The sequence below is a fragment of the Salvelinus fontinalis genome, chromosome 31, assembly GCF_029448725.1.
Source record: "Salvelinus fontinalis isolate EN_2023a chromosome 31, ASM2944872v1, whole genome shotgun sequence".
Classification (NCBI taxonomy): domain Eukaryota; kingdom Metazoa; phylum Chordata; class Actinopteri; order Salmoniformes; family Salmonidae; genus Salvelinus; species Salvelinus fontinalis.
Genome location: NC_074695.1, coordinates 36,171,283 through 36,181,564, shown reverse-complemented (window position 1 = coordinate 36,181,564; position 10,282 = coordinate 36,171,283). Strand labels below are relative to the sequence as shown.

General features: G+C 41.3%; 1 protein-coding gene across 2 annotated transcripts in view; it reads left to right on the top strand.

The window, feature by feature from the left end:
• The first annotated feature begins 1,780 nt into the window (after positions 1-1,780).
• The window catches only part of tmem201 (transmembrane protein 201), a 34,948-nt gene continuing 26,446 nt past the window's right edge, over positions 1,781-10,282 (top strand). Inside the window, exons 1-2 of one of the 2 annotated variants that reach the window (XM_055892407.1) lie at positions 1,781-2,038; positions 5,413-5,533. In XM_055892407.1, the coding sequence (XP_055748382.1) occupies positions 1,929-2,038; positions 5,413-5,533 (231 nt within the window). In that variant the 5' untranslated portion in view covers positions 1,781-1,928. The remainder of the gene's footprint in view (positions 2,039-5,412; positions 5,534-10,282) is intronic. The other variant, XM_055892408.1, reaches the window with a different exon arrangement.

Below are 10,282 nucleotides of genomic sequence, written 5' to 3'. Positions count from 1 at the left end.
AATGCACACAAATCTAAAAGTAAAAGAATGGAATTAAAAAATATATAAATATTAGGACGAGCAATGTCAGAGTGGCATTGACTAAAATACAGTATATACATATGAAATGAGTAAAACAGTATGTAAACATTATTATAGTGACTAGTGTTCCATCATTAAAGTGACCAGTGATTCCATGTCTACTGTATGTACATAGGGCAACAGCTTCTAAGGTGCAGGGTTGTGTAACCAGTTGGTAGCCGGGCTAGTGGTGGCTACTTAACAGTCTGATGGCCTTGAGATAGAAGCTGTTTTTCAGTCTCTCGGTCCCAGCTTTGATGCACCTGTACTGACCTCGCCTTCTGGATGATAGCGGGGTGAACAGGCCGTGGTTCGGGTAGTTGATGTCCTTGATGATCTTTTTGGCATTCCTGTGACGTCGGGGGCTGTAGGTGTACTGTAGGATAGACAGCGTGCCCCCGGTGATGCATTGGGCAGACTGCACCTCCCTCTGGAGAGCCCTGCGGTTGCGGGCGGTGCAGTTGCCGTACCAGGCGGTGGTACAGCCCTACAGAATCTGTAAGAGTTTGTGAGGGTCTTATGGGCCAAGCCTTATTTCTTACTGCATACCTTACTGCATTCTTACTGCATTCTCATGTAGGTGTTCCTTTTTGGCCAGGTGGGTAAGGGCAGTGTGGAGTGCAATAGAGGCTGCTTCATCTGTGGATCTGTTGGGGCGGTATGCAAATTGGAGTGGGTCTAGGATTTCTTGGATAATGGTGTTGATGTGAGCCATGACCAGCCTTTCAAAGCACTTCATGGCTACAGACGTGAGTGCTACGGGTCGGTAGTCATTTAGGCAGGTTAGCTAAGTGTTCTTGGGCACAGGGACTGTGGTGGTCTGCTTGAAACATGTTGGTATTACAGACTCAGACAGGGAGAGGTTGAAAATGTCAGTGAAGACACTTGCCAGTTGGTCAGCGCATGCTCGTAGTACATGTCCTGGTAATCCATCTGGCCCTGTGAATGTTGACCTGTTTAAAGGTCTTACATCGGCTGCGGAGAGCGTGATCACACAGTCTTCTGGGACAGCTGATGCCTTTATGCATGTTTCAGTGTTACTTGCCTCGAAGCAAGCATTGAAGTCATTTAGCTCGTCTGGTAGGTTTGTGTCACTGGGCAGCTCTCAGCTGTGCTTCTCTTTGTAGTCTGCAAGCCCTGTCACATCCGACGAGTGTCGGAGTTGGTGTAGTACGATTTGATCTTATTCCTGTATTGACGCTTTGCCTGTTTGACGGTTCGTCGGAGGGCATAGCGGGGTTTCTTATAAACTTCCGGGTTAGAGTCCCGCTCCTTGAAAGCGGCAGCTCTACCCTTTAGCTCAGTGCGGATGTTGCCTGTAATCCATGGCTTCTGGTTGATATATGTACGTACAGTCACTGTGGGGACGACGTCATTAATGCACTTATTGATGAAGCCAGTGACTGATGTGGTGTACTCCTCCATGCCACCGGAAGAATCCCGGAAAAGTCACTGGTTCTTCCTGTTTAATTTGATTTAAAATATATGATGTAGATTGGGAGAGATTGTGTGAAAGGGTTAGAGAGGCTAGAGGGGGTTTGGGTGGTGTAGTGGGGGGAGGAAAGTGTTGTCTAGAGCTCTATTCCACGTTCTTAGAGGAACAGGATTAATGAAGAGAATTTAATGTAGGTAGGCAATGACTGGCCTCACACTCCAGTACAGTAGGTGGCGGTTTATGCACCTTTAACGTTGGATGCGAACCTCCAAGCCAATCCCAAAGAAGAAGACGAAGAAGAGGCGGGGCTTCTTTCCTCTCTGAAAGAGGTCAATTCGGAGTTTGCCTCGTGCATGCTCGATACATGTCTAGAAATATAAACACTAGCTGCCATACACTTCTGTTTTAGATAACTGCCAAACACTGGGAATAAATGGAGGCGTTCAACCAGCTGATCTTGGAATATCCTCAATTCATGTACGGAGGAGCCGGAGCAACGGTCTTTATGGCTGGGGGAGCTCTGATTTACAAAATTGCAACAAGGTATGCAGTAAACTAGTCTGTCATGTTTGCTTATCATATTTCACGCAGCTAATGAGCCAACTAACACGTAATCATACACTACTAACATTAGTTGCAGCCATCTAAAACGATTAATATAAGATCCTATGACCAAATAATATTCCTGCAAATCGCCTGTCAACTGGTAATGAGCCAACTAGATAGCTGCTAGCTAACTAACATTGTTCGTGGCGAGTGGGCCCCCGCGCGCGCCTTTTGACTAGTACATTAGTAACATTACACTACAGGATGTCCGCTTCGAATGTATCACGTTTCATTTATTTTAACACCGGGTAGTAAGCTAGCCATAACTTAGTCTGATTTAATTAGGCTATAATACAATCAATTGGTATCTACTAGTGGTGAAACGGTTCACAAAACTCACGGTTCGGTACGATACAGTGGTGTTACGGTTTAAAATTAAGTCACATTGCAGTGCCTTGAAGAAAAAAATAATAATCCGATTTTCAAGTTTTTCTTTAAGATTAGGGTATCCACATTATCTGCAGTGAGCACACATCGGCTTGCTGTGACAATGGCAGCCGCTGTGGAGAATAACCTCTCTCTTGGGACAGAGGTCCCAGGCACAGCCAGGTAGCGCCTTTCTAACATGGCAACATGAGGGTATATTAACTCTTTGGTCTTCCACCATGAACACTTATTTTATCTTAATATAATACATCAATAAAATCAATTTAGCCTCAAATAAATAATGAAACATGTTCAATTTGGTTTAAATAATGCAAAAACAGTGTTGGAGAAGAAAGTAAAAGTGCAATATGTGCCATGTAAGAAAGCGAACGTTTAAGTTCCTTGCTCAGAACATGAGAACATATGAAAGGTGATGGTTCCTTTTAACATGAGTCTTCAATATTCTCAGGTAAGAAGTTTTAGGTTGTAGTTATTATAGGAATTATAGGACTATTTCTCTATACGATTTGTATTTCATATACCTTTGACTATTGGATGTTCTTATAGGCACTTTAGTATTACCAGTGTAACAGTATAGCCCTCTCCTCGCTCCTACCTGGGCTCGAACCAGGAACACATCGACAACAGCCACCCTCGAAGCAGCGTTACCCATGCAGAGCAAGGGGAACAACTACTCCAAGTCTCAGAGCGAGTGACGTTTGAAACGCTATTAGTGCGCACCCCGCTAACTAGCTAGCCATTTCACATCGGTTACACCAGCTTAATCTCGGGAGTTGATAGGCTTGAAGTCATAAACAGTGCAATGCTTGAAGCATTGCGAAGAGCTGCTGGCAAGCGCACGAAAGTGCTGTTTGAATGAATGCTTACGAGCGTGCTGCTGCCTACCACCGCGCAGTCAGACTGCTCTATCAAATCATAGACTTAATTATAACATAATACACAGAATTACGAGCCATAGGTCATTAATATGGTCGAATCCGCTCTGTAGATCAAGTAGTCCAACTGTCTGGTAGAGAAACAGACAGCGTTTCTGACAACTCGCTCTCAAGTTGTTCTTTATTTTAAACATGTTTAAACATATTTCTGAACCCCGCATTCTACTACAGAGAAAGGTCTCATATTTGCCGCTATGAATTTTGCCATCCTGCGTAGATTTTTTTTAGCCCTACTGTAGTCAGCCGCATATTGTTGCCTGAAGGCTGTGGGGAGAGGTGGTTGCCGGGAGATTTTTTTTGCGTAGTCCCACCGATTGGCACTTTGGGGTGATGTCAGTGCAAATGAGTTGTCATGTAACTCGTATTGCCACTCAAATAGTCTATCGGCAATGAACAGAGCCTACATGTTGTAGAAATGTTATCCACCACTCGCTGGCAATCCCCGTTATAGTTTACAGGGAAACCGAAATGTTCCCAGACGGCAGACCTGAATGATACCAGGGCCTCTTCTAGTTCTGGCTTGCCATGTTGCTCCTTTGCATTTAGCTAACTGCTAATTCCTTCATCAGCTAATTGCTGCTACGACGGTCTCTCAGCTCTGTTCTCGCTGGAGTGAAATAACTAATGAGCGGAGTTGCATACAGCTACGAGACGAAACAACTCTTTACAATTTTTTTTAATACAACCTAATTACTATGTTGATAGTTTTCCCATGTTAATTTACACGCCATTGGTTTATGCAATATTTTCTTTACAATGATATATGTATATATTTTCCTAGCTATAATATATGATTAAAGTAATGTTCGGTTCACAGTGCGTACTGCACCGTGGACCCTGTACCGAACGGTTCAATGCGAATACACGTACTGTTTCAACCCTAGTATCTACAGCCTCAAACGAATGACTGCAAAATCATGTAAATGTTCCTTAAAATCCAGAAGGTTTCGTACAATTACATTCAAACTTAACATACTCTACCGGTTGTCTGTGCGGTCTCAATTTGAGACATTTGCTCACCAATACTAGCTATTGAACCAAGCATGCCATGAAAATGGTATATTCTAAATCGGGAGGTTGGAGAACAATCCACATCCTTTTTTTGTTTTAAGATTGAAATCTGAATAAAGTGTTTGTTTCATGGCATGCTTGGTTCAATAGTTAGAACGTTTTATATTGGATATTCAGTTTTCTATTGAACCAAGAATGCCATGACAAGGTATGTGGATGGAATGATGAAACGCCAGCAATTATTATAGGTTTAGATGGAATATAGATTTGCCACATGCATTTAAATGTGTGAAAGCAATGTCAAACATTTCAACAAGAAAACAAAGCACTCTCCTCCACTGGCGGGAGTTTGGCGATCACAAGTGGAGAGATACGCCTACAGTAATTAATTTGAACAAATTTCAAATGCAATCTTCATAAGTAAATGTATACATTTCAACAATTTTGACATAGCCTGCTAAATGACCAGTAGGGCTACGCTAGTAATTGTTGCTTGGTGCTCCATTGCTGTTGAGTTTGCAAAATAAACAGTTTATATTATTGATCACCAGTTTGTTTGTGGAGCTTCCTATTTATGGCCATCCTTTCGCCCTACAAATTGACATTTGCGCTGCACCCGATTCTATAGCAGTACAGCAAATCAGCAGTCTGTTTGCTAGCTTACCCGACCTCTCCAATCAGAGGGCCGAGTGTGCGTTTCACTAGCCAACTTATTTTTGTAAAGGCGGTTCTGCGTCTACTGTCTCTGGCTGGGTGGAGAGTAATGCACGGAGAACCTAGACAGAATTTCAAGTAATCAGTCTCAAGTCGAGGGCCGAGTCTTGACGCTCCAAGCCATTTTAATTTCTATCAAGTTGAGTCTCAAGTCATCAAATGTGTGACTCGAGTCCACAACTCTGCATCTAGCTCTTTACCTGGATCAGCAATGTTACCTTTAGACAGTGTATCTAAAGTTAAACACTTCTCTTCCCTATGCAGAAAGAAACCCACACATGTCAATGTGAATTGCTGGTTCTGCAACCAGGACTCAGTGGTCCCATATGGAAACAGAAACTGCTGGGACTGCCCCAACTGTGAGCAGTACAACGGCTTCCAGGAGGTACTGCAATTCATCTTACTGCACACACAATTAAATCCACACTACTGATTGTCAATGCAGCTGATTGTTGCGTGTCATAGATGGTGGACCGTGTCAACATGATGGATCTTGTTTTGTCAAATCAGTAGCCGGGCTTGACTACATTTTTTTAGCCACTTGTCCGGAGGACAAGTAGGACAGAAATTTTGGGGTCGTGTTTTTTTACCCAAGTCACTTATCCAAAAATCTTGAACACCATTTTTACATCAATGTATGACACAAAATAAATGCATTACTATATTTTTTACCATTAGAGAAACACACAAAGGGGGGAGGCGAGTGTCTGCGGGTTTTCGCTCCTCCCTTGTACTTGATTGATGAATTAACATCACTAATTAGTTAGGAACTCCCCACACCTGGTTGTCTAGGGCTTTATTGAAAGGAAAAACCAAAAACCTGCAGACACTAGGCCCTCCGTGGAATGAGTTTGACACCCCTGACCTACACTTTGACGTGTAGGCTTTTTTTATTTATGTATATGAAAAATAGATTTTAATATTATTCCAGCGTTGGCCTCTTATCCAATTCTGATCAGAGTTATTGTTTGATTTTGTGATTATTATTTTTCTTTTTACTTGTCCATTCAGACAACTTAAATCTATTTCTCTTGTCAGACAATTTTTTATTTTATTGTCCCGGACAAGAGGACAAGCGTTAATGTCGAGCCCTGAATAGTACTTGCACACTTATCTATAATGCCATATACATTTCAGGGATTCATGAAAGTCAGGACAATCCTTGTCTGGCAAGGACATATCATTTGTATTATTTGATCTAAAAAATAGCTTCAGGTGAAATTTATAAGGGATAAGGTTTGTTTTTGTAATTTTCCATAGAATTCATTTCCATGTTTCTCTGCCAGGAAATGCCCTTGTCCTGAGCAAAGGATCAACATTTCAAGCTCAGGAATGAGCAGGGTCAGCTATAGAGTACTTGTGTTGTCATAAAACCTAGCGGTCAAACACGGAACTGATTTCAATCTTATTCATCAATATATTCGGCTCTATTTACTGTTTTGAAAATGCTAATTGTCAACAAAGTAGATAAATCCCCGCAAGCCCTTGGACTTCATCTCTAGCCAACACCTTTGCTGCCAGCTAGCTACTAGCTGCCTTGTTCCAAAACGGAAGATATATTAAACATTTTCATCTACAGTTCCATATTCTATTTAACTTTGTTAGCTTATTTATATGCTTTTGGTGTTGTACATATTACTATCGTGGTAGCAGTCAGATATTTACAATCCAGGGTTTTTTCTGCATACAAAAGTCTTGGGTGGGCTGTTTTTTGTTAATATTTTCAGTGTAAATGACTAAAACCAGATGTAAAGTGTGTAGAAAAGATAATGGACCTACATTGCATTCCGAAAGTATTCAGACCCTTGACTTTGACTTATTCTAAAATGGATTAAATAAAATAAAAACAATTCCTCGTCAATCTACACACAATAGCCCATAATGACAAAACAAAAACAGGTTTTTAGACATTTTAGCAAATGTATTCAAAAAAACAAAAAACATACCTTATTTACATAAGTATTCAGACCCTTTTTGCTATGAGACTCAAAATTGAGCTCAGGTGCATCCTGTTTCCATTGATCATCATTGAAGATGTTTCTACAACTTGGAGAGGAACTGCAGAGAAGAATGAAATAAACTCCTCAAATACAGTTGTGCAACGCTTGCAAACCTGTTTTTGCTTTGTCATTATGGGATACTGTTTGTAGATTGAAGGGAAAAAACACTTTACAGTCTTATTCTAAAATGGAATAAAGTAACAAAATGTGGAGAAGGTCAAGGGCTCTGAATACTTCCCGAATGCGCTGTATATTGGGCCTGAATCTATATTTTTGGTCCACCAGTCACTGGGGCAGGTAGTTAAAAAATAAAATAATAATAATTTAAACATCTTCCAGCCACTCAGATTTTTTACCAGCCAAAATGTTTTTTTGTTGCCATAATTAGACTTTTGAGTAAATTAGACCAACTTTTATGCCAGTGTTTCTAAAGAGGAATCTAAAGCACTTCTATCACAGTACGCACAAGTCTGCCCAAAATGATGCATTTGGGGGTATTTTTGTCATGGCATGGGGCCCCCATTGATTATCACTACGGCAAACAGGAGGGCCTCTAAAATTTTGGTTGGCGACCGCACCAGTGACCATTCCCACAGACACTCCCACTCCATGTCCACCACCCAAGCCCTATTTCCCCCCCCCCAAAAACTGGATTTTGTCATGAATAGGCACATTTTCTGCAAAGGGGCTAGCTACCTAGATGATATTAGCAACATACCATATTTTACCAGATCTTCTCCTTCAGCCAGCTAGCCAACTTAATTTGCCAATTGGCTTCAGCTGGCTGATGTGCAACCATGGTGAAGTTGGTTTGACATTGGATCGCAATAGCCTGTCTCTGGGGCTGGTTAGGGACCGCCATAAAATTACACAATGTAATTGGGACAATGTTTTCATGTTGCACATCTTTTAATTGTCTCATTAAATGCGTTCAATATTTGTATATGAATTTCAACAATTTATAGTTGCTTTGATGTCAACTCCAGCAGAATGAAACAAATGCACACATAACCAACCTTTAAATAAGGAAGCCGTGCCTATACATCCTCCATTATGCAGTTTTTCTGCACAATTCTAGGCATTTTACCATGGGGTGGAAAGAAATGTTTGCAGTTTAACATATGATACCATATCTGAGTGAGTGACTAACAAAATCTTTGGGGTGCCCCCGGGGGTGTAATTAGACCATGATTACTACAAGTTTAGCTGGCTAGCTAGACTAACTTATCAATCTAAAAAAAAAATTGCTTGATTGACTGTCAGTGACTGACATAACAATATATATTTTTTTGATGCACAACCAAATTTCAAATTGTGCATTCTGAGTCTCAACAGTAAGTGGAGAGAACCCAATGGGGTGTTTTATTTTTTATTTTTGTGGAAATTGATCCGCAGGCTTACAAAGGGTCAGTTGCCCATCCCTGAGCTAGACCAACTTTGTCACCAGCATCGTCAGCGTAACCCACTAGACCATGCTGAACAGACCAGCTTGAAATTTAGGCTGGTCTATGCTGTTTTTTTCAGCAGGGAGGCACATACTGTACCAACCAATACTACTCACCCGACAGGTGTGGACCAGTGCTACCTTGGCTACAGTCGTCTGGTCTGCCACTGTTCCCTTAGCAGCTGCCACTTTGGCACAAGACAACAAGTTCAACTTCAACTAAAGAGTGGAGCATGCGTTATAGATCAATACCATCAGTTGTACCCATTGTGCCGAGTAATGACTTGGGGCAAAGTAATGACAGGGCTGATATACATGCAATGCATGCCAGTCTCGCTTGGCTAAGAATTGTGGAGAGACTGACTGCATCACTTCTTTTTATAAGAAACAGTGTGTTGAAAATCCCAAATTATTTGCATAGACATGCCATCAGGGGTCTTTTCACAGTCCCCAAATCCAGAACAAATTCAAGAAAGCGTACAGTACTATGTAGAGCCATTATTGCATGGAACTCCGTTCCATCTCATATTGCTCAAATTAACAGCAAACCTGGTTTACATTTATTTATTTTTTTACAACATCTCACAACGCCTCTCCCCTATTTGACCTAGATAGTTTGTGTATGTATTGATATGTAGGCTACGTGTACGTTTTATTACATATTTTTTTTAATGGGATTTTATGTAGTTCTGTCCTTGAGCTGTTGTTTATTAATGTCTGTATTATGTCATGTTTTGTGTGCACCCCAGGAAGAGTAGCTGCTGCTTTTGCTACAGCTAATGGGGATCCTAATAAAATAGCAAAAAAGGGTGGACAACTCCATATCTGGTAGGCAGGAGTGTGTGCAAGCTTTTGTTACAGCCCAGCTCATAACTGATTACAAATCATCGCCTGTTACAGTGATTATTTCTTTTTTTTGAAAACTCTGTTTATTCAGTTTTACACACAAGACAAAACAATATAAATAATATACTCAACTAGAAAAAATACAATTTAAAAAAAATACTAATAATTAGCTTTAAAGATACAGTACTTTAGACAAGTTAAACACACCAGGCAGAAGGCTACAAAGGTTAAAGGGCAATCTGTAGTACAGGGACAGAGAAAACACCTCACCATTGTTCCTGTAAACAGTCAAGGGATAGGGGTGGAGAAATGCAACCACTCAGTCATGGCCACAGACCGACCATCCACTGGGCCAAAAAAATAACTTTACAATGCTTTAAAAAAATGTTTTTAATTTTTTTATGTAAGCGTGAAGAAAATGTACCCCCCCCCCCCCCAAAAAAAACCAGGGCAAAACTAGCTCACATGTTAGTCTCTGACCGAACTGTGGCAAACCTCTTCAAGGTTATGAGCATTTGTCACAAATTAAGTGGGAAACTGTCACCAAATTACCCCAGAATGAGAGTTCTTTCGAACAGGACAGTACCTGTGTGTTTGTCTCTCCGTCCTGGTCCACCCAGGTCGTAGGCAAGTTCAAGGATAGCAGGGTTCGGTACACGAATCGGGTTCTCAGTAGGTCCAGGTCCAAACGCCAACAGGTAAGTCCAAAACAGTCCAGCTCATACACAGTAAATCCAGCCGATATCTATTGTCTCTTTCTCTATGGTTCACAGATCCTTCCAGCCCTCACTTCCTCTTCCTGGTTTTCCTTGACCCTTTATCTGTGTGTCGGCTCCACCTTCTG